The sequence below is a fragment of the Musca domestica genome, unplaced genomic scaffold (assembly GCF_030504385.1).
Source record: "Musca domestica strain aabys unplaced genomic scaffold, Musca_domestica.polishedcontigs.V.1.1 190, whole genome shotgun sequence".
Classification (NCBI taxonomy): Eukaryota; Metazoa; Arthropoda; class Insecta; order Diptera; family Muscidae; genus Musca; species Musca domestica.
In genome coordinates this window covers 553,692-578,976 of record NW_026712246.1, presented here as the reverse complement: position 1 = coordinate 578,976, position 25,285 = coordinate 553,692, and the positions used below count along the sequence as shown (strand labels likewise).

The 25,285-nt window shown below is 33.8% G+C and overlaps 2 protein-coding genes across 4 annotated transcripts in view; both read right to left on the bottom strand.

The window, feature by feature from the left end:
- Positions 1-1,344: 1,344 nt before the first annotated feature.
- Positions 1,345-3,320, bottom strand: LOC131802073 (PITH domain-containing protein GA19395-like). The gene is made up of 5 exons (XM_059121428.1): positions 3,052-3,320; positions 2,866-2,987; positions 2,590-2,694; positions 2,272-2,357; positions 1,345-2,214 (listed from the first exon to the last, which is right to left on the bottom strand). The coding sequence occupies exons 1-5, from the start codon at positions 3,247-3,249 to the stop codon at positions 2,090-2,092; spliced, it is 636 nt and encodes a 211-aa protein (XP_058977411.1). The 5' UTR covers positions 3,250-3,320; the 3' UTR covers positions 1,345-2,089.
- Positions 3,321-7,337: 4,017 nt separating this feature from the next.
- Positions 7,338-25,285, bottom strand: part of LOC131800377 (uncharacterized) — a 34,570-nt gene continuing 16,622 nt past the window's right edge. For all 3 annotated transcript variants that reach the window (XM_059121409.1, XM_059121411.1, XM_059121410.1), the window contains exons 3-8: positions 18,154-18,523; positions 15,463-15,872; positions 11,970-12,091; positions 11,763-11,878; positions 11,557-11,674; positions 7,338-9,606 (exon numbers count right to left, since the gene is read on the bottom strand). In XM_059121409.1, coding sequence (XP_058977392.1) covers positions 9,121-9,606; positions 11,557-11,674; positions 11,763-11,878; positions 11,970-12,091; positions 15,463-15,872; positions 18,154-18,523 — 1,622 coding nt within the window. In that variant the 3' untranslated portion in view covers positions 7,338-9,120. The remainder of the gene's footprint in view (positions 9,607-11,556; positions 11,675-11,762; positions 11,879-11,969; positions 12,092-15,462; positions 15,873-18,153; positions 18,524-25,285) is intronic.

Here is a 25,285-nt window from a genome sequence, read left to right as displayed (position 1 = left end):
GTGACGATTTCATTCGCCGTTTGAAGACCATAATTCGTGCCAAAGTTGACCAATTCGAATAAATCTAAACTTATTCTGAAATTTGATGCTATGTCCGAAATTTTTTGCTTTCATTCAATAAACTTAAAAAAAATGTAAAAAATCGCACCCTGTAATACTTAGCTCTGGTACAAAATGTGAGGGTATGAGAAGTTGGACTTACATCAAGATATTGACTTAAGTCGAGTTCATTTTACCTTTAATTCCCTTCTAAACAATCCCCAACTCCAAATTTTAAGATTTCCCCTTTCTCCCTTTTTGGCTAATAAATTTACTTTTCTAATCATTTTTTTATAAATACATAAAAATTTTGAAAAAATCCCGCTTCTGAAAATATGCCATATAGGAGAATTTTTCGAAAATATTGGTTCATGAATAGGCAGATTTTAACAATTTAACTACCCACTTATTTCTTTTTCATTTTATTTCCACCTGCACCTTTTTTTTACATGGAATGATCAGTCACTGCCAAAACATTTTCGAAAAATACAATACAAAAAATAATTTACTTTTATTTAATATGGCGTTTCCACTGCACTTGATTCGCTCTCTATTCGTTGTTTGACCCTTAACTATGAAAAAACTACTTAATTCTTCACACAAAATTTCCTGAGCGAACAATCATAGTTGTGTTCCAGAACCTGCAAATTAGTACTAATTAGCACTAATTCTACTACAACGCGTTCCCATACTCCAAAAACTAGCAAAACTTGCAGCTCTCTCGAGAAAAAAATGGCGCTGAGTGGTGCACATTTCTGCTTGTTTTAGCTACATGAATTTGGCTGAGCAGAAATGTGCATATTGTAAATTTGACATTTAATTGGCATGGCTAACAAGGTTGAAAAATGTATTGATACATTTCAATAAAGAAAATGATCAACTTGAAAACTAAAGGAAAAACTAATATTTGTCGTGCAAAAAACAAAGAGAGAAAATATGGAGCAACTGATGTATTCACTTTTGGATGATTCCAGCAGTGAAGAGGACTGGCTGAATGAGGAATCAGATTATTAATTATTATTATAAATTATTAATTTTAACTTATCGTCTTCAATATTCATGTTTTTAATTTGTTGGCGCTCTTTTCAGTAAGGTTTCACAAGTCCCATTTAGGCTGTTTACTTTTGGAATTTTGAATTTTGACATTTTATCGCATTTCTGCTAATTTTCCGTTCCCTTATTTTTTGAGCAAACCTAAATAAGAATGACATTTCGAACTGTTCTCTCTTCTGCTAGTTTTACTACTAAAAAAGTACTGGAACACAACTCATATTTGTACATTGTTCAAATCAAATCACTCTCAGAACAACGAAAAAATATGTCCCATCCCTAACAAATGAGAGCATTTATCGAAAAAATTAATTATGACATTTAAAAATTGAAAATAGAAAAATTTAATGAAATTTTGAAAAATTTTGGGAAGACTGAAATTTATGAATGAAAACTACAATGTAGAATAGCGTATGTACATTCAAACGAAAGTAAATTTTGTTTTCTCTCTCATCCGAGGTACGCATTTTGTCCACGAGTTGAAATTACCACAGAAAACAGGAAACAAAAGAGGCAATATTTTTAAAATGTTTGTATCGGCAGAAAAAATGTTTGACAAGTGTCTCTCCAGCAGAATTTAAAAATAGAAAAATACAAAAATATGTTCAAAATGTCAACATTTACACAAAAAGTTGGAAACGTGAATGAATATTATAAAATTAATGTTTTAATAAATCTTTGGGAGAAAAATAATCATTTCTTCTATCCATATTAGTGAGAATTTAATGTATTTTAGTATAAATTCCCATTAAAATCAACAAACAAAATTTTGAAAAAAAGGAATTATTTTACTATGAATTACGAATCGTGCCGTATGAACGGGTTAATTCGTGTACCTAATTCTGAGAGCGAACAACGTTGTTCGGTTTCCAATGGAAACATGCTATAAATAGTATATAAGTTATTCATTCCACTTTTTAAGAGTTCACATAATTAGGAAATAATTTCGACATCAATTCCGGCTGGAATAATTTATTGACTTTCGTCAATATCAAATCGATTATTGTATAGTTCGTGTAACAGAATCAAAAGCTTCATTTTTATGATCGCTGACATTGGGTCTTGCTTCATAACTGCATATAGTTACACCATGATGATGCGCCTCACTAAATTCTCCACGAAGGCCTATGGAAAAAATATATTGAATTATTTTTTCTTATTAGAAATAAATATAAAACTTACCAATATAATAGATTTTTGTATTATCATCACCAAAATTGGAAGCGAAGTGTATGGACAGGTGGTGTACTGAGGAAAATGTTACAACTCTGTAAGAAAAAGAGGACAAGTTTGAATTATAGCAAGTTCATAAAATTTCCAAAGGAATCCCATTTCTGCAACTTCAAAATTCCATAGATTTTCAAGGAGCCTTGCAAAAGTAAGATAAGAATGCGACTTTTTCACCATTGTTTTTTTTTAATTCAAAGGAAATAGTTCGAAATAACATGAACCCATGATTCAAATACTTCTTTTGCATTAAACATTTTGCTGGGTACTTACTTTGGAGAATACTCAACTTCACCCCGACAATCTCGTGTCAATTCGAATTCCTGATCCGCTTTAGCTTGGGCATCATCAAATGTCATTTTTTCACGATTTTTGAAACTAGAAAGGATATAACAAAACAAATATAAATACTCTATTTATCAAACTCATATTTAATGACAATTTTTAAGGGTTTAAGGCCATAAGTTAGATTGGTTTCAAAGACGTCGATACCACAAAAATTTAGTTTTATAACAATAGATTGCAAAAAAGTGGATCGTCCTTACTTACAGCCTCATCTTATTGGGATGTGAATCATCATTGGCTCCAGCCACAATAATACCCTTCAGCTTAATGTTGCCGGTAAAGGGTATGTTGAACAGTAGCTCCTCATCACAATCACTTTTGACAAACTGCAAATATGAAAACAATATGTCTATTATTTTTCAATACGATATTCAAAATTGCAATGTTTACCTTTGTCACATCCAAACGTTCCTCGTAGGATTTGAAAACTTTTTTGCCATCACCATCACTTTCCTCATTTAGGCATTCCAAATTTTCCATATCAATTTTTTGATATAGACTATATTCAATACCCATTTCAAGGGCATGATCGACATCGGTGGCTTCGTGGCCACATCCATGACCATGGTTATGAGAATGACCGGACATTTTGAGTTGAGTCTTTCCAGAACGAGCAAGTTCAATAGTACTATTCACCAAAAGAGACCGTGAGAGCTAGTTCTAGTTGTTTCAGTCATTTGGTGCATTCAATGCCAGGCATGGGAATATTTCATTAGAAAGATTTAAAAGTTTTGGAAATTGTCGAATATTTTCTTGACATCGGAAAAACATATTCTTTTCTATCCGGATATTTGAACCAAATATACTTTTACCGTATCTGCAGGAATATAAATGAATATATGCATATTAAAGCTTATGAAAGTATTTTTCTAACAGGTGGTCACATGTCTTATGAAAGCAAAACATTCTCGTTATCGTATTTTACAAAATATATGTTAAATTATAGCAGTCAATATGTTTCCCGAATCCAGTAATATGAGTCGAATGTTTTTTTAAGTTTGATACTTTTTTAAGTAGCCAGCTTCTGCCTTGACTACAGTATGGCCAACGCCGGCTACGCATACCAAAGTGTTTCTAAATTTTATAATTTAATAGTTACCAGATGGTTCTTGAGATATCTTCCTGTGGGGCTAAGCTGGCTACGCGAACCTAAGGGTGCAAGTACATAAAAGGCTTGAAGTCAAGGCTAGACATATTAATGTCGAGTTATAATGGATAACGACGGCAGGATTTTAGCGCTCTGACTTTTTTTCTCTGGAATATACCCAGGGCCGGCTACGTACAAATTTACCTAATAAGAACTTAGTCAAAAATGAACAAATTCTGATAAAAACTGTGCCTCATCTCTTCGAAATACTAAATATTAGACAATAATGCCGATTAGAAACCTAGAATATCAAATTACAACTGATTTGTTGAAAATGAACCGGAACCCTAAAATATATTTCCAAACGGTATGTACCGTTGAACGGGCCGTTGATTGGTACTTTTAAGTTTTGCCTTTACGTTACAAATATTTATGCCAAATTTAAAGAATTTTACCGTTTCTGTTCCTCATAAAGGAGGTTAACCCGGCAAATACTCTAATGTAAACATATTATAAGAAAGCTATAATGATAATTGGACAATACATTTCGAAGAAATGACGTCGACATTCAAAAAAGCAAAATTACCAGCTATTTGTTTAGGAATTTTAAGAAAACTATAAGATCTTCTGTTTACGAAAGAGACACGAAGAAAACCAACAACATATTTGTCACAAGGCCGGTCAAAATTAAAGACGGCGCCAATTTTGTTCACTCTTGTGAATTGTTATTATCGATTAGTAGCGGCGGTAACGCAAATGTATGACAATTGGAAATGAAAACAGCTGATTTTGGCTTCTGTTCGTTAGTCGATTGTGAAATTTTGGCGGGTTTAAATGCGAAAAAACGGAAACGGTCTGTTAAGAAAAAAATTGAATTAATATTTACCGGAAAAGGCACAAAAACTCGGTTGCAGAGAAGAAAAAAATGAAAACGGATTAGCTATGAATGAATTGTCATTAGCCACAATGGGTTTTGGATGGAATATCACAATAGAATGGCCGCAAAATCCTACAAATTAATGTGAACTCGGTTAAAAAAGCGTGTAGGTATAGGAATCGGCGTTCTTATACAGAAGGAATCTTTAACCTTATGACAGCAAACGGTAACAAATATATTCCTTTACGCCCGTGTCGAAACATTAAATGTGTGCCTATTTTGTGTTCGGTTATTTCCGCGGTATCGCGTTTATATGGTTGTCGTTCGAGGTCGCGTGCGGGTGCCTCAAAAAATGCAACAAAGCGATGAGTGAAAGTGATCAAATTTGCACAAAAAACAAGTAAGAAGGTAATTTTATATACCTAACCTAAATTTGTTCAGTTCACTTGAAAAACTAATTTTGTTTCTATTATGGCTTAGGAGCTGGACTATATTTGTTTCAACCAACAAACTGTCAATAACAGTCTCTAAAAAATAAGAACTATGAACTAAATTCCAATTGCCTTGTGCATCAAAAAGGCTCGAGTGGATTGGTGTCAAGTCGTCGTATAAATTCCATTAAGAAGATGAATCTGAATCCAATTGGATATTTGGCGAAATTCCTTTATGGTCGTGCCGAAATATTGAGTTTGTATCTGTTTTGTGTTAAGTTATTTCCGTGGTGTCGGTTTCGTTCGACGTTGCTTGGTATTAGATTATTCGACTAAAAATATGCAATATGATTTGGAGAAACTGATCAAATCTCCATGGAAATCAAAGAGGAAGGTAAGATCATTAACCTTGTCTAATTTATTCACTTGACTTCAAAAACTAATTTTTCTCTTTTCTTTTAGGGGCAAGGCTACAATGGTTGAAACCAACATTCAGCCAGTCTTGGATAAATAAGAGCTATGAAGTAAATTCCAATAGTTATCCTGCAAGAGCAATTTTCGTGTGCATCAAAAAGTATTCGGTGGATTGGTGCCAAGTCAACATTTAAAGACTATGAAGAAACTGAATCTAGTTCTCTGCAAAATCGATCATAAATTTAAATGTCCTTAAAATATTAACAATCAGTTAAGGAAGTAAGTGCTTCCTTATCGAAAGCAAATGTACTAATATAATCGTAATAGAACTGATCTTAATCTTTGCAAAATGTCAACAAATCTTAAAATACTCACGATATTCCTTTACGTTCGTATCAAAATGTTAAGCGTGTGTGCCTATTTCGCGTTCGGTTATTTTCGTAGTGTCGCGTTTATTTCGTGTTCTCATCGGACAAAAAACTAAATAAAAAAGGTAAGTTTATTACTCTAACCTAGTTTGTTAAGTTGGCTTGAAGAACTAATTTTGCTTTTTTTCCTTAGTTAGGGGCCGAGCTACAATGGACGATTTCTACAAAGTCTCTGATACAAAAAAACTATAATATAAATTCTTGCAAATTTCGTTAAAGAGTAATTTCCTTCTGCATGGAAAAGGCTTCGGTGAGTTGGTGTCAAGTCATAATTTAAATTTCTTGTCTATAAACTGAATCATCAGATTAAGTTCCCATCAAAATGGAAAAAATTAATTTTAACAAGGTAGACATTGTATATTTGAATCCCATTCAAAACTTCTAATGACGTCACAAGAAACCTCAAACAAAATTAAAATCTCATAAGAATGGACCATGATCAATAAGTATATTTTCTAATCGTAACAATCCCTGGAAAATCGAATTTAAATATGAATTTCAACAATGTAAACAATTACATATTGAAGGCTGCTCACAAGACCTTGCTTCTCAAAAACACTAATGACATCACAAAAAAACTTCAACATAAAAATTTACAAGCTCCGCATAAGAATTGTGATCTTTAAAGCATATTTTTTAAAGCCATAAACGTTTGAACTTTCGTCGTGAATATGTACAATCGTGTTGGAAAACAAAAGATTTACTTTTTCGGCAATACAAATTATGGCGAGTTATAACTGAAAACTCCTCATCGACATGAATTCCAATTGGATTATTCCATCATCATAGTTTAACGTCCATACTAAAATGAAGTTGATTTCAATTGGATTCTGTATATCGAATCACCAGATTAATTTTAACAATGCTCCTCATAAGAATGGATCAAGAATGAGCCTACTCTCCAATCGGTAAACGTTTGGATTTCTCTCATGAATATGTAGAATTATGTTAGAAAACAACAGCTACAGTTTTCGGGTATATAAAAAATGGAGTTCGATGAAACAGGAACCTTCTTATCGATCTATACATTTTTGTTTCAATTGGATCCTTATGATGTCGAGGGATAAGAGAAAATTTCCATTTTAAATTTTAAATAAGAAAATAGCAAAAGGAGTTCTCATAGTAAGAGTAAATGAATAATTTTCTGTCTTCGAAATTGGACGTTGCAATACGGATGCATACATGTGAAAAGACAGGTCAGTGCGTTAATTTATAAATTACAATCATACCAATTAACTTTCTTATTTTTATCTTTCTTTACAGGATTTAAAACAGGTAAGACATTTTTTGCTTATATTTGCGTGCAATCTCATAAGCTCTCAAATTTGCGAATACTATTAGGAATTATATGTGTATGTTTAAATATTTTCCCAGGACAATTTGCTATTTTTAACATACGCACAAACCTAAATATCCTTGGATTAAAAACACAGCGTACATGATTTTATTTCACTAGTTTATTGTTGTTGTTGTGGTTTTTGTTACTTTAGTTCATTTAACAAATTTTTGAAATGTGGAATTTTTTATTTTTATTTTTGTTTTCTGATCTTTGCTTACTATAATTTCTCTCTCTCTCTCTTCAATTCTTCAGTTTTGGATACAAAAATTCTTAATTAGTTCGCGTATTTTCTTGCTTTCCGTACGACCTTTAAGGTAATATTATTAATTTACTTGTTTTTATTTCTTCAATGAGTTTCTTTATAAAGACTTTAGGTTTGAGACCAATGCCATCAATATGCTTTAAGGGGTCGTAGAATCATTGACACAATTGTTGCAATGTCTAGGTCCAGCTTATATAAGTTTCAAGTCCCGTTTAATTTTTGATCACCTAGCAAACATATATCATGTTAATAATGCTGCGACAAAAGCTGATTCCTTTGATCATTTTATCTTTTGTTTCCTTTAAATTATGGCTCGTTTAGATACAATTCTTTTTCCAATTGCTAGTAGTTTTTTTTAAAGATATGTGCCAATACACACAATTCTGGTTTACATTAAATTAAATTGGTCCCAACAAGAAGTAGGATTTCAAATAGATGATTAAGCTTATAGTTACCTAAAGACTTTAGAGACTTAAATTATAAAACGTTTTTTCAAAATTTGTTGGGGATAGCCCAACTTAAACTTTTGCCCAGTAAAAGTAATTGTGGATCGATCTATTTTAAAAGAAACATTTAGTACGTCTTTGCACAAAAATGTCCTTTTATTAAAATTAGAATGAATCAATTGTTTAATCTGTCGTTATAAATACATAAAGTAGCCATTTTCTTTTTTTAGTTTTCAACAAAAATTATATATAGAAGTTTTGAATACGAGATGACCTATCAGTAATTTGAGTAAAGAAGTGCTGCTGTTTTTTCAGTTCAGTGAGTTTTAAGTGAACATAATATACATCACCTTTTCGAAATTTAGGGATTTCCAAACTCATTTTTGGGACCAATTCTTTTTCTGTAAACCACCTACAAGAGACTGGATTGATATACATATATTTTAGGTTTGTTTTTTGTTTTTATTTCGGAATATTTGTTGTTGGTTTCTCTTTTGTTTAGTTTCTCTAAATCTAAAAATTATTGAAAATAATAATAAACCTAATTGATGTTTTCACATTCTTCTTTTTGTTAAATCTACACAAAAAATTAACATTAAATATATTTATATATAATATATATATATATATATGTATAATAATATTTTATGTATGTATACGTATTGGTTTCGTTTGTTTGTTTTTTTGTTTTTGTATTGTTTACTTAAAAATGCATACAATTATTAAAATAATCTCTAAACTATACACAAAAAAAGCTTGAAGCCTTCTAACAATCTCTCCATTTATGTTTTGGGTTTTTGTTTTTCTCCATATTGGGGGAGGGGGACTCTTTCGATTTTATTTTCCTTTATTGGGAATTCGGTTATTCTTAAAAAAATATAATCAAATTATACTGTATGTATTTTTCTTTATTTATGTATGTAGATCATCATCGCCGTCTCGAATAAAAAAATTATTTTTTTCTCAGATTTTTCTTTTCAAAATTTTCACTCTAATTTGTTTGGGTTTACGATTTGTTTGTTTGTTTTTTTCTTTTGATATTTTATCAAAAATGTTGCTTTTTAATTTCCAATGTTTTTGTTTTGTTCTGTCTCCAAATTTCAAACTTGGACTTCATACTCCTCACACATTCACATTCACTTGGCTGGCTGTCTGGTGTTTCAGTGTTCACTCGCTTACTTGGGTAGTTCATAAAATTGGACGGGAAGCGCTTTGGGTGTGATAATTTCATCATCGAAGTCTTCATCATGTATGGAATAATCGCCACCACCTCCTCCGCCACCGTTATTGGTACCACCGCTCTGTTCGAATTCATTGGGTACAATTTCAACATCGGTGGGTGTGCCCAATGTCGATGAACGTCCATTGTTATTGCCACCGGCATAATTTGTCCGCGACTTATGTTTGATGACATATTCGCGCAGCAAATGCGAGTAGAGTATATCGTCGATATAGAACATTGTGCCCAAATTATAAACGAATACCTCACTTTCGATTATTTTGGCATTGTTAACACTGGTCGCATTACTTCCAGGATTTCGTGTTATTTTAATATGGCCACCACCTATCGTCTCGAAGACTTCATTATCCTTCAGATCACGATTGTACAGACGTCCCTTGACAAAATGATTCAGCAGCATTTTAACACCTCGTTGGGAGGCCTGCGAATATAAGATAAAGGAATTGTTAGCGATATATTTTTTTTTTCAGGGAGCAACAATTGCAGATTTTTTTTCAAGATTAAAAAAATATATATTTTTTCCAAGGACAAAAAAGTGGATTTTTTAAAAATATTTTTTTTTGTCCAAGGAACAACAGAAACATAATTTTTTTAAAGAACAACAGAAATGTGAATTTTTTAAATAATAGTTTTTCAAGGACTAACAGAAACATGGCTTTTTAAGGAATTTTTTTCAAGGATAAATAGAAACGTGGATTTCTTTGAAGAATATTTTTTCAAGGACCAACAGACAAACGTGGATTTTTTAAAGAATATATTTTCAGGGACTAACAGAAACATGGCTTTTTAAGGAATATTTTTTCAAGGATAAATAGAAACGTGGACTTCTTTGAAGAATATGGTTTCAAGGACCAACAGACAAACGTGGATTTTTTAAAGAATATTTTTGAAAAGGACCAACAGAAACTTGGATTTGTTAATGAATATTTTTGAAAAGGGCCAACAGAAACGTGTATTTTTTTAAAGAATTTTTTTGAAAAGGTCCAACAGAAATGTGGATTTTTTAAAGAATTTTTTTGAAAAGGACCAACAGAAACGTGGATTTTTTTAAAGAATTATTTTGAAAAGGACCAACAGAAACGTGGATTTTTTAAAGAATATTTTTTTCAAGGACCAACAGAAACGTGGATTTGTTAAAGAATATTTTTGAAAAGGACCAACAGAAACGTGGATTTTTTAAAGAATATTTTTGAAAAGGACCAACAGAAACGTGGATTTTTTTTTTAAAGAATATTTTTGAAAAGGACCAACAGAAACGTGGATTTTTTAAAGAATATTTTTGAAAAGGACCAACAGAAACGTGGATTTTTTAAAGAATATTTTTGAAAAGGACCAATAGAAAGGTGGATTTTTTTTTTAAAGAATATTTTGAAAAGGACCAACAGAAACGTGGATTTTTTAAAGAATATTTTTGAAAAGGACCAACAGAAACGTGGATTTTTTAAAGAATATTTTTGAAAAGGACCAACAGAAACGTGGATTTTTTAAAGAATATTTTTGAAAAGGACCAACAGAAACGTGGATTTTTTAAAGAATATAATTTTAAGACTTACAGAAACGTCGATTTTTTAAAGAATAATTTTTCAAGGACCAACATAAACGTGGATTTTTTAAGGAATTATTTTTCAAGGACCAACAGAAACATGCATTTTTTTAAAGAGTATTTGAATTTTTTAAAGAATATTTTTCCAAGGACCAACAGAAACTTGGATTTTTTAAAGAATATGTTTTCAAGGACCAACGGAAACGTGGATATTTTTAAAGAATATTTTTTCAAGGACCAACAGAAAAGTGAATTTTTTAATGAATATTTTTCCAAAAACCAACAGGAACGTGGATTTTTTAAAGAATATTTTTTCATGGACCAACAGAAACTTGGATTTTTTAAAGAATATGTTTTCAAGGACCAACGGAAACGTGGATATTTTTTAAAAATATTTTTTTAAGGACCAACAGAAACGTGGATTTTTTAGAGAATATTTTTGAAAAGGACAACCAGAAACGTAGATTTTTAAAGAATATTTTTTTCAAGGACAACCATAAAAATTTTCAAGGATCAACAGTAACGTAGATTTTTTAAGAAAACATTTTAAAAGACCATCAGTTTTTAAAAAAAAAAAATTTCAAGGACCACCTGAAACATAGATTTAAAAAAAAAAACATTTTGAAAGACCACCACTTTTTTAAAGAAAAAATTTCAAGGACCACCTGAAACATAGATTTTTTAATGAAAACATTTTGAAAGTCTACCAGAAACGTAGGTTTTTTAAAGAAAAAAATTTCAAGGACCACCAGAAACGTAGATTTTTTTCCTTCTCTATTGAAACGTATTCCAATGTTTTACATTTTGAAATTGAGACATTTATCTTACCATAACATCATCACTCAGCTTATCGAAGCCCAATCTCTCAAAGGCTTTATCGTCTGGAACAAAGAATGTGTAATTGGCTCCGGATACATGTGGTGCAATTTCAGCATTGTTTAAAAACCTGTAAACAAACAGAGTGAAAGTCATAAATCAAAGCGAAGTACAAACCCAATAGGCATAGCAAAATAACCAACCAAACAAATGCCTACCTTGTAATTTGTGTAAATCTAGGATCTCGTTCCAGCGCCAGGAAAGAATGTGACAAAAATTGTGCCCCAAACCAAGGGAAAGCCAACAGCGGTGGTGTCTCTTTGTCCTTGTGCATCTGTGTAGAGCGAACAAAAATAAAAACGAAACAAATACATTTACAGCATTAATCTTTGCCACACCATTTGTAATGCTCACACACCATTTACCTGATGTAGTTTGGAGACTACCGCTTCGGAGACAAACAAAACTTCGGTTATGATAAACACTTGATTGCCATTGGACAATGTGTAATCGGACATTATGGAAACATTGTTGACATTCGGTGCAGCTAAAAATTAGAGGGGGTAATAAATTAAGGATTAGAGTTACCGTTTTTGTTTTTTGAGCAAATAATGGAAGAAGAAATGTGAGTACAAGGTGGAGATTGAAAGTTTTGCACAGTGTTTCAAAATAAGAAAAAATTAAAATATAGTAAAAATGGGAAAATTTGATCTGAGTTTGACCTATGACCTCTGAGAAAAAAAAGCCTCTCATAGGGTAAGTGTACCAGTAGTCGGCACTTTTAGGATTTTCGTGTTTGTAATCGCTCACCATTCTGAGTGGAACTTTTCAATTATTACAAAGTTAATTTATTCAGATTTGAAATTTTGTATAGTTTTTGCAATAATAAATAAAGTTTTAATAACCTTTTATTAAATTTCATAAATTTGTAGTTTTATTAAAACAATGCTTTTTTGCCAGTAGTCGGCACCACTTGCCAATTGTCTGTATGGCATGTTGCAACAGTCGGCATACCAATTTTTTTGTAAGAATAATTAATGATAATAATAAATTAATTCATAAAAATATAATATTTTTGTTTAGTTAAACTGATTCGACGTCTTTACTGTACTTTTCTTAAGAATATGGATTGTTGAGGACTTTCACATACAGAAATTTAATTTTTATTAGAATAAATCATCTTTTCTTAGCGAAATTGTACACAAAGATAGCTGACAATATATTTTAAGTAAACAAAATATATTTAGGTATAAAAGTTTCATTTATTTGGGCTTAAAATAAAAAGTGCCGACTACTGGGACATGCCGAACTTAGGCACACTTACCCTATATGCATTCTAATTTTTGGTATAAATTACAAATATAGTTTCATTGCCGTTCTGCTCCACGTTTTGCAATAGGCTTATATGCTACAGGCGTATATTTTTAGGAAAAATTGTCAAAATAAATCCATTTGAAGTACAGGTCCAGGTTTTGCTATAATGCCTATATTAAATTCGAAGTTTTAAGGAAATATTACAAATATGTGTCCATGATCCGTTGACATTGCAGGTTAACATACTGTTGAAGCCCAATATAAATGTCCCCATTTTTATACCCTCCAGCATAGTTTGGAGGGTATTATAAGGTTGTCATTCCATTTATAACACCTCGAAATATACATTTTAGAACCCACAATGTACATATTCTGTATCAGCATAAAATTCTATGTCGATTCAACGATGACCGTCCGTATATCTGTCTTCCGAACGAATTGAAGTAGGTTTATAAAATTTCACATAAATGTATGTTTGGTCTGCAGGATTTTTGGTATTGAAAATGGGTTATATATGTCCACGTTTAGCTATAGCCCCCACATAAGAGTACCTCCTTATATTCGGTACTTTGATGATTTTAGCGACATTTTTCTCCTGAATTGTTTCAAATTTCGTAATAATAGTTGGCAATGGGTACTACAGCCTGCGGCAACAAATTGGCTATTCAGATCCAGGTCTTCGTATGGCCCCCATATGACTGTATCTCCCCATATTCGGTTTTTGGTAATTTTATACACATTATTCTACGGAATTTTTTTCAAATTTCGTATTTTAAGTTCCTAATGGGTTCTTCAGCCTACGATAGAAAAATTGCCTATGAAGGTCCAGGTCTTCGGATATCCCTTAAATATCGGTACCTCTTTATATTCGGTATTTTGATGATATTGGCGACATTAATAACCCGAATTGTTTAAAATTTCGTATTTTAAGTTCGTAATGAGTACTACAACCTACGATAGAAAATTGCTTATGCAGGTCCAGGTCTTCAGATAGTCCCTAAATATCGGTACCTCTTCATATTCGGTATTTTGCTGATTTCAGAAACATTATTCACCGGAATGGTTTTAAATGTCGTATTTGAAATGCCTAATGGGTACTACGGCCTACGACAGAAAATTGTCTATGCACTTCCAGGTCTTCGTATAGCGGATTCTATTTTTTATTTATTTATTTTTTAAATAGGTTATAAAGATTATATGGGAGCACAGGTCCATGATTTGCTGCAGGCCATTAAAATTATGAAAATTTCCAAAAAGGACCCCATTTTCAATGGTCCCTTTTAAGGTCCCATATGCAAAAACATTTTCAATATAGATCTTTTAGATGTACAGGTCAATTTTTAGTAAAAATTACGAATACTCACTAAAGCCCCCCCAATTTGATGAAAATCTTTGATATAGATCTTTTACCTGTACAGGTCCAAGTTGCTTTAATTAGGTTTTCGTCTCACTATAGCTCTACGCAAATACAACCTTTTTGAGAAAATTTGTTTGTGAAGGAAGCCTCGTTAAAAATGACGTATACCATGTTTTGCGGCAGCAGCATATGAAGATATTCTTCTTCAGAAAATTTAACAATATAAGTCCACGTTTTGCTGTAGCCTCTAAAGAAAGCAGTCTCCTTCAGAAAAAATGAATTTAGGACCATGTTTTGCACAGGTCCCATAGGAAGGAAGTATCCTTCAGCAAAATTGTCTACATAAGTCAATATTTTATTGCAGCGCTGTATTTTGCTGTAGTGCCGTATATCTTATTCAAAACAACTGTCAATATAGGTCAACGTTTTGGTAGTCCCCATGTGTAGGCAGTCTTCTGTGGCCCGATTAGAAGGCATTCTCCTTCAGAAATATTTTCTATACAAGTCTACGTTTTGTTGTAGCTGAAGGAAGTCTCGTTTCGAAAAATTATCAATATAGGTCCACGTTTCGCTGTAGTACCATTTAAGGCACTATCTTTCAAAATATCTCAATATGAAGGTAGTATCCTTCAAAAGCAGATGAAAAAATCTCCTTAAGAAATTTTTAATATTGGTTCACGGTTTGTCTTCTGGCGAAAAATACTCAAATTTGCCCATGTTTTACCGTAGCTCTTATACAAAATAGTACACTTCTTCAGAAATATTGTTGATTTGGGTTCCCGTTTTGCTGTAGCCCCCCGTGAGTGCAGCATACTGGAAAAGTGTTGCTAAAACAGATCCGGGCTTCCACCTTTAAAATTCCAATATGAATTAAACTTTTCTAAGGGCACCACCTTCTAACAAATTGTCAGTATATGCCCACATATTTCGCCAGAAAAAAATAATGCCCCAGGTTCAACTGTCGACCCACATTTCATTGAAGCCTCACATCGAGGCACCCTTTGTGAGAAATATAAACACACTATCCGTGCCAAAGATTATGTGCTTCACATAGGTCCATATCTACCAGTATTAAAATTTGAAAATTTTCCTCTTCTTTGACAGCAAATTGTTTAAGTTATTTCTTGCTTCATATAAAACCGTTTCTTCTCTAAGCCCTTGAACCACTGTGCACAGATTCACCTCCTCCATGTTAAAACTTTCCTTCAATGTTAAAACTTTTCTAACCCCTACTTTAAAATACTTACGTTGTCCCCTAAACACCACACTCTCTCCGCCCATGGTGCGCACCGCCATTTGATCCATATTCTTTACATCGGCCATACGCAACGGTTTCTGCATCGGTAGGAAATGATTGCGCAGCACACTCTCCGTAAACTCCTGCACACTGAACGGATAGAAGCCCCAATCGATGGGGTGCCAACGTTGAAAGGCATTGTCGGTGGGTATGAGAATGGTGAACGAGCCATCGTCCATTATTTGGGTGAGATTACTTTTCGAAAGGAAATGCTGGAAAACTTTTGTGCCACTTTTCATGCTGCCAAGAAATGACATTAGTGGGCTGGCCTTTGACTCCTTAAGGATCGGTTCGTTTTTGGTGTGGGCAATGTTGCCGGTGGAGTTGCGCATCTCCAAACGTTGTGGTTCATTGTAACGGCTGTAAGAGAGCGGACAAAAAAGAAAACGAAAGAAGTTAGACATTTTAGTACACAATAGGTATCCAAGTTGGTGACTTTCGCCACCCACCCGGCAGCTACTTGAAAGGAATTGAGTTGAGAAACTTATTCTAGATAAAAATACGGAAGTTTAAAGTAGTTGCCTGAGGAGAAGACAGTTTATTTATGGTTCGAGTATTTGTTTGTTTTTCCGTTTTGCAGTTTTCTGGGAAGTTTTAAAAGACCACAGTGTTTAAACTTTTAAGGGCAGAGTTTTGATCAACTAGAACGAAATGTTTAACCCTTCACGAAAGATTACAAATCGAGGTATTAAAGTTAAGTCAAATTCGGTTGAAATTGAGGCAGTTTCGTTTGGACGAAATAGTAAAGACACACTGACAATCTTTTATTGAAATACCTGAAGAAGGTCTTCGATCCATGTAAGTCCGAAGAATAACCCTTTGCCCACAGAAGATCTAAAATATGTCTTCTACCTATAGAAGACCCGGTCAAATGACTGAAGAAGGTCTTCTGTCCATAGAAGTTTTAAATAAGGTCTTTTGTCTTTAGAAGGACTGTAAAATATATTGTATCTCTTGAAGACCTGAAGAACTTCTGTATATAGAAGACCTGAAGAAGGTCTTCTGTTTAAAGAAGACCTGAAGAAAGACTTCTGTCTAAAGAGACCTGAAGATAGTCTTGTTTTAAAAGAAGACCTGAATATATTTTTACAATAGAAGACCTAAAGAAGGGGTTCCATCTAAAGAAGGCCCTTCTAGCTATAGAAGACCCAGTCTAAATTCTCCTGTTTATCGAAGACCTGAAGAAGGTCTTCTGTCTATAGAAGGTCTTCTGTCTTTAGAAGACCTGAGGAATGACTTCTGTCTAAAGAGGATCTGAAGAGAGTCTTCCTTTAAAAGAATACCTGAAGAACGTTTTACAATAGAAGACCTAAAGTAGGGAATCCATCTAAAAAAGACTTGAAGAATGCATTTCGTCTATAGAGGACCTGAAGAAGGTCTTCTCTCTCTAGAAGTTCTGAAGAAGGTCTTCTGTCTATAGAAGACCTGAGGAAGGTCTTATTTCTGTAGAAGACCTGAGGAATGTCTTCTGTCTGTAGAAGACATGGGGAAGGTATTCCTTCTATTAAATAGCTGAAGAAGGTATTTCGTCTATAAGATTTAGAAGATTTTCCCTTTGTAGAATACCAAAAGAAGGTATTCCAGAACCTGTAGAGATTTTTCGCTTATAGAAGACCTGAGAAGGTCTTCTGTCTGTAAAAGATCTGAAGAAGAAAAATTTCCATTTATAGAATACGTGAAAAAAAATTGGTCTCTAGAAACCCTGAAGAACATCTTCTATCTATAGGAGACCTTTATAAGGTGTTCCATCTATGGAAGATTGGAAGAAAGTCTTCTGGCAGAACTGTATAAGGTTTTTTGTTTTGAAAAAGCCCTGAAAATGTCTTCTGTCTATAGAAGGCCTGAAGAAGGCATTCTTTCTATAGCACCTGTAGAAGATTTTCCGTTTATAGAAGACCTGGAAAAGATATTTTGTCCCTAGAAGCCCTGAAAAAGGTTTTCTGTCTTAGAAGACCTGAAGAATGGGTTCCATCTATGGAAAACTGGAAAAATGTCTTCCGGCAGAATTGTATAAGGTCTACTGTCTTGAAGAAGACCTGAATAAGGTATTCCGTCTTCAGAAGATCCGGGGAAGGTTTTCTGTCTTTCAGAAGAACTGAAGAAGATATTCTGTCTTCAGAAGAACTGAAGGAGACATTCTGTCTTCAGAAGACCTTAGTACTTGAAGAAGACTGGAAAAAGGTCTTATGTCTGACCTGATGAACGTCTGTTTACAGACAACTTGAGATCCCCTTTCCCTATTGGAGGTAACATTGATCTTATCATGAAACCTCCAGGGGTAATGAAAGGCCGGTTGGACACCTGTAGATCTTCTTTAAGAAGCTTGGTTAATCATCCAGAGGAATATTTACTAGTCTTCAAAAAGGAACCCCGATAGGTTAGCTATTGGGAGACTGTATGTCTTTCATGAGAAATATGTTGTATCGAGCACTTCTTGTCGTACTATTGCAAATGAACCTCTAGCCATAACAACAAATTGGGTCAAAAAATTGCCATAAAACACCCCCACAAAAAAACTGCAAAAAACTTCTCTTCAATTCCCCCAAAAAGTTGTGTTTTTTTATTGGTTTTCTTTAACATTTCTATAACAAACCTCCTACATATAACAAACAAACAACAAATAAATTACACCCACACTTACCTACTACTGCCCTCCTGGATGTTCCGCTTCGAATACGGTGACTTTCGATCGCCCAAATACCCATCGATGGCCAATGCAATTAAATTATCATTGATGCGGACACGATGCAATATCTGGAAGCCATTCAACAGCCAGACCACATTGTTTGGTGATTTTTCCAATTTGCGAAAGACAATCTTATGGCCATTACCATTGCCGTATGACGATGAGGACGACGACGACGACGATGATGATGCCGCTGCTGAATCTTCGTCGGCATAATTATCGAATGCCCGACCCGGTACCATATGTTCCAGCATGAACTCTTTGAGACGTGGCTTCTCAATGGTGCGTACATCAATTTTTGGTATAATTAAAGTAAATGGTATATCTGGAAAGAAGAGAGAAAGAGAAAAAGGAAATTACATCATTATGCTACTCATTATCCTTGTCATCGTCCTTATTGTTGGACAATGAAGTGGACAATTGCACTTAAGAAAAGCTAATTGGAAATTAATTTCGCTCTTAAATGAGTTTCGAGCTTTTTTCCTTAATGAATGATGGAAATAATAATCAATTTTTATTAAATGTAATTGCGTTCTTAAGGAGTGATTTTATTTTCCTAATAAGTTATTAATTTGTACTTTTTTAACGAAATCCCATTATTTACATTCCAGTAAAAATATATTAATTTTGAAGTTCTTCAACAAACATACATTCGATGGGCTTATATTTATTCAGGTACTCATGATTGTCTAGGAAGTTGATTAATATTTGAGGAAGCTATGTTAGCTGTCTCTTAATTCGTATAATTAGAGGCTATCGACAAATTCTTATCTATCTACCGAAATAAATTAGTGAGATCAAGGATCATGGGACTCACTGTTTGTCTCTCTTTTTTATACCCTAATACCCATGCGTTAGGGGTATTAGTATAGTATAAGTTTGATTGGGTCAAAAATATTGTAACACCTCGAAATAGTGGTCCTAGATCCACCATGTTATATCTAGATCTTCCTATCTGGCTTCCTAGCCAAATGAGCCCGTCTGTCCATGTAAAATGTTACAGATCCAATTATAGTCTGATCCCTATGAAATTTTGCATGGAGCTAGGTTAGGGTCAGAATAGAAGCCAAGGCGGAGATGATCGCAGAATATTAGGTGAATGACATGGAAACCGTTATTTTTTTTGATTTTGCAGTCGTTCTAATTTGTCACAACTATAGACCGATCGTTGCATAATTGTTCGCAAGGTTACAGTTTAAGGCAGAGCAGAAGCCTGTCATCATTATATACCGGGAGAAAAGGACCATAATTTTTGGATCCTACCGCGAATATTTTTATACCGAAATCAACTTCCGACGAAATCACAAGTGGCACATCTGACCTTTTAATTAATGCTGGTTTCGTAGGCTTATATAGTCTAAAATCGAAGATATAGCAATGTATGCAAATGAATCTAAATTTTCAAATTTTGTTTCGAATTCCCACAACAACGAATTTGGAATTGTCTTGTGGTAAGCAGATCAACGTCTTCGTATAGCTCCTACATAACGATCCCTTCCATTATACGGTATTTTGATAATTTTAGCGACATAATTAACCGAAATGTTTTAAATTTCAACGTTCAAAATCAACGTGTGCTGTAGCCCCATATAACGGTATTTTGATAATTTTAGCGACATTTTTACTGGAATTGTTTCAAATTTTGTACTCGAAGTTCGTAATGTGTACTACAGCCTGTGGCAAAAAAATTACTTATAAAAGAATACGACTTCGTATAGCCCCCATATAAGGGTTATCATTTGAAAAGTATTTTTCTACGTTTTTTTTTTTGAAAAATTTCAAGTTTCTTCAAAATGGTGCAGGGTATTACAATTTCGGCGTGGCCGAACTTAGCTGATTTTTTTACTTGTTTTCTTTTTTTAATTTATTAAGAAAGACATCTTTGCAATGAATCGAGGATTCTTTAAAGCTATCTTAAATGACTTTCTGGAAATAAATCTAGGATATTTTTTAAATATTTGTCGAGGACACCCTGACCAAGAATCGTGGATTTTTAAACATTTTTCAGGGATTTCCTGACCAAGTATCTTTGATTTTGGCCAAGAATCAAAGGTTTTTTTCAAATATTTGTCTACGACTCTCTGACCAAGTCGACCGATTTTCTAAAAATATTTCGCAAGGACTCCCCGGCCAAGAATTATGATATTTTTTAATTATTTCCAAGCCAAGAATCGCACATTTTTAATATTTGTCAATGACTTTGATAACTTCTTTCTGGCCAAGAACCTTGCCCAAAAATCATCAATCAATGTTATGGACTATATAAATCGTTGAATTCTAAATACATACAGGGTGAGATGAAAAAACTGCAACCAACTTCAAACTGCTGTCATTTCTAAGCCACTCGACCGACAACTGTTAAAATTATTCCAATGGCCGCTCATTATATTGTTTACAAGCGTACAAAAGCATTTTGGTGACAATTTTCCAGAAAAAAGTTATTCGTGATGGAATTCAAGCGTATAGTGTGATTTTTTATATTTGGCTGGAAAACCACAAGTGGCTATCGTTAGAGCACTCCAGCATTTAAATGTGAATAAATCTTTTGTGTCTCGTACCATCGCTCGTTACCGTGATACTGGTAGCGTAGCCCGACGTCAAGGGTGTGGATGGAAGAAAACAGCAACATCAACAGAAATGGTTTGAAAAGTAGAGTAGCGACTTGATCGAAAAATGTCTCGTGAGCTGAACATATCGCCATATTCCATTCGGCAAATATTGAAAGATGAGCTCGGGGTAAGTCATTAAAATTCCAAAAAATGCAAGAACTTACATCGCAACAGAAAGAAAATAGACTCAAAAGACCTAAAGAGTTGTTTCGCTTGGCTGAAGGTGGTGAACTGCCGAATTTGGTTTTCTCCGATGAGAGAACATTCGTTGTCCAGCAGTTTGTAACCAAACAAAATGATCGTGTTTACTTGCCAAAGAGGTCAGCTGAAAATGTGCACATTCGGGTGGCCGGCCACCAGAACTCAAGCGCCGGCCATGGTGATGGTGTGGGCCGCCATAACAGCCGATGGTCGCTCTCCGCTCGTATTAATCGACCGTGGCATTAGAATAAATACCGAATATTATCGGGAAAATATTGTGGAGGGTGTGCTAAAGCCTTGGGCACGCAAACATTTTGGCCGCAGACCTTGGACATTCCAACAGGACTCAGCATCATGGCACTCAGCACGCGCCACCCAAGAATAGTTACAAAATGACGTTTCTCGCTTCATTTCCAAAATTTCCGAATACCAATCCGTTGGACTATTGTATCTGGAGTATTTTGGAAAGCAAGGTTGGGACTAAAAATACCAAAGTGTCGATCACCTCAAGCAAGGGCATTGCCGGGAATGGGCCAAAATACCGCAGAGCAACATTCGGGCAGCGTGTGACGGTTTCATTGGCCGTTTGAAGGTCTTACATCGTGCCAAAGGTGACCAATTCGAAAAAATCTAGACTTTTTCTAAAATTTGATGATATTTCCGTTGTAGGGTATCCCATGGCCGACCCCGCCCTGTTAAAGCCATTGATTTTTTCTTTTGTTATGAATTTTGCATAAATATTCCGTAATTTTATTTAATCACGGGATTTTCAAAAATATTTATTGAGGACTGCCGGGTCTAAATCTTTGATTATAAAAAAAAATAATAGTCTTGAATTTCCGATTTTTTCGGAATTATTAAAAGGACATCCTTGTTAAAAATCAGGAACGTCTAAATTTTTCTTTTATCGGATATTCCGAAAAAATTTGATCATCTGGTGGCCAACAAAATCTTAAATTTTTTAAGAAGTTTAAGAATGCCCATATTCTGGTAAAATAAATCGGTTCTGAAAATGCCAGTATATATAAAAGTCGAGATTTTTTTTTTATTTTTTTGGTAGTTTTTTCTACTTTACAATGACATCCTTTTTTCAAGGATATACTGCCAAAAACAATTTGATTCCAAATGGACTGCATTTTGACACTTCCGTTGGAATTCAGCCTAAAAGCAAGTGCTTAAACTTTTGGTTAAAATCGGTGCAGATATAGCTATAGTTCTCATATATATGTTTCATCCGATTTTGGGTAGAAGTCCCTCACATGCGTAACATGCATTCTACAACAATGTTGTTTGACACAGGTCATCAGATATTGCTCGAAAATGCCTCTGCCAGATTTTATCGAGATTGGTTCAGATTTTTGTAAGGCTTCGATATACATCTTCATCCGATTTTATGGTTATTGCTCACCATATATGTAATATCAGCCTGAATTGAATAGATTTTTTCATATTCAACCGAATTTTATCATTTGGTGAAACTCCGTCCGGTATATCAATTGCTCCAATAAATATTTTTTAATTTAATCCTTATCGAGGTCATATCATGTACTATACAGCAATGTTATTTGGTTCATAGTTGGTATGATCTACTTCACATAAATTCTCAATATAAACTATTTTATTACGGAAGCTTTACTAAATACGCATAGTGGAGTGGGGTATCATATGGTCGATCCCGCCCGACTTTTGACCTTTCCTTATTGGTTATTGCTATTTCTGTAGTAAATATTTTTGCTCTTTAAAAAGAATTGATCTGTCAAATGTATAAGTCAGGCTACTTTTTATTAGTGCTTTGAAATTATAAGCTGAATCATGTGAAATCTCAAATTGGGTTAGGCATTTTTAAATTACTCATATCCCTATACGAAACCGCAAACATATGTGTGGTAATAATAAAATGAAATTTTAAATGATGGGGTTGTAAAAATATAATTTTTATGACTCGAAGGCTACCATTTGCCAAATCATGCAAAAAATCCGGTTGCTTGATTTAATTCTTCAAAAAAAAAAAAAAAAAAAAAAAAAAAAAATTCTCTGAGACAATTTTACAATAACTACGTGATAAAAATAAATGTTTATTCAAATCAATTATTGAAATTCATTCATTATATTTTTTTATAAATACACCCAACCCTTATATTTTTGTAAAGAATTTTCATTGGTTGTGGTCACTTTTTGCTGTCACATCCTTGCACAATTGCATGATTGGGCAATTTAATATTCAACTGGCCCAACATTTAATTCTTCATAACAACACCCATTATCATCATCATCATCATTATGATCGCATAATACCGTCGTCCGCCAACATTACATTTAAATGATAACATAATGTCTGATTGCCTTACGGTCAACAACAACTATTAGCTGCCCAAACTCACACCCCATCCATAATAGAAGTACGTGCCACATGAGGATTAGGCCAATTTAATTGCGGTTGGAGGAGGCATTGCTGTGATGGTCTTTGCTGGCTGCTTCTCAGTCTTTTCAAAACTTTAATTAATTATAATTCACACCACACATTTCAGGTGTGTTCTAATATAAAATACATTCTTTCTCTAACGTCTGTGTGTGTGTGTATGGGAGTGTGTGTCTGTGTTGAGCTGTGGTTTGGGCTTTTCCATAAACATTCCATTCTCTATTAAATTTTTTGGTTATATCATTCGGCTATGATCCAAAAAAAAAATTATAAAAAAAAGAATTGGCATTAACAATAAGAACAAACTAAAATTCGCAAAACATTTATGTTCGCTTTCAATTGTTTTTCGTTTGGATGGGTGGTAGTACCTGTCGTTTGTTGAAGATTGTTTGAAATTGAAATTCATATCACATGCGGGGTATGCGAGCATAGTAGAATAATTTTTTTTTTGCAAAAAAAAAAAAAACCCAAAACTTTGAACGAAAATCTAATTTTTTTGTATAAGTGTATATATTCTTGATCAGCATAAAATTCGATGTCGATTTAGCGATGTCCGTCCGTCTGTGGAAATCGCTCTAGCTTCCGAAAGAAATGAAGCAGATTGATAAAATTTTACTCAAATCTATATTTTGTCTGCAGGACTTTTGGTATAGAAAATGGGCCACGTTTTTGTATAGCCTCCATATAATTGTACCTCCGTAGGTTCGGTATTTTGGTGATTTTAGCGACATTATTCACCGGAATTGTTTCAATTTTGGTATTTGAAGTTCGTAGCCTATGACAGAAAAATTGTGTGTGCCAGGTCCACGTCTTCGTATAGCCCCCAAATAATGGTACCTCCCTATTTTCGGTACTTTGGTGATTAACGCTACATCATTCACCGGATATGTTTCAATTTTGATATTTGAAGTTCGCAATGGATACTACTACCTGTGAGAGAAAATTGTCTGTGCAGGTCCACGTCTTCGTATAGCCCTCATATAACGATACCTCCCAATATTCGTCGTCCTTTATATTTTAAAATAACGGCTACATGGTGCCGGCCAAATGGTGGAACTTACAGCTTTTTATTAGTTTTGTTTTTATAATTTTTAATATATTTCAAGAATTTCCCTGCCAAAAATTTATTTTTTAATGTTTGCATATTTATCAAATCTCTCTGGCCAGAAACCATAAACATATATTTCCAAAACTTTCCCTTCCTTCTGATATAAGTCGTTATTGTACCCCAGCCATATGGCGAGAGAGGATATGTATCATTTGATACGGCCAAATCCGTTTTAGGACATTTGGAGTCGATCTAGCGATGTCCGTCCTCCTTATTTATAATGTACACATTTTAACCTGTAACTAACGAGCTTGTGGTAAATTTTACCTCTCTTTTCACATTTTGTGGAAATTTTCTCTTCTATTGCTTGTTTTTGTAAAATTAGGAGGGGAAGGGGATTTCAAAAAATGCGATTGTATTTGACAAAAAGTACCATTTAGTACAATTAGTACACCTTTAGTTTGAATTTCCACAAACGTAAGAGTCCGTCAACAACAAATTTGAAAAACTTAAATTCTGAGAACCCAATCGATCTTTTCAATGTATCCCTACGCCTTTTTTATGACTTTCTGCATTTGTTTACGAGATGTAGAAGGAGACAAAATAGACCTATGGTTCCTTTTGATGATCTTCATAGAATCATATTCCATCCGTCAATGTATTTTTGTAAACAAAGTATGGGTAGCATTTATTGTCCGATTGAGAAAAAACTTTCCACGAATCATTTGTTTGGTCCAAGGACGAACTTCTTTGGAAATGTGTGAGAATCGGACAAACTTAAATAGAGCTCCCATAAATACCTCCGTCCGA

Bases quoted from the DNA above. Each gene is read 5' to 3' on its own strand.
- LOC131802073 (XM_059121428.1), bottom strand. From the start codon at position 3,249: ATGTCCGGTCATTCTCATAACCATGGTCATGGATGTGGCCACGAAGCC. The intron at 2,695-2,865 runs GTAAGTAAGGAC...TATCCTTTCTAG, and splicing joins CATCCCAATAAGATGAGGCT to TTTCAAAAATCGTGAAAAAA. The intron at 2,215-2,271 runs GTAAGTTTTATA...TTTTTTCCATAG, and splicing joins TACAAAAATCTATTATATTG to GCCTTCGTGGAGAATTTAGT.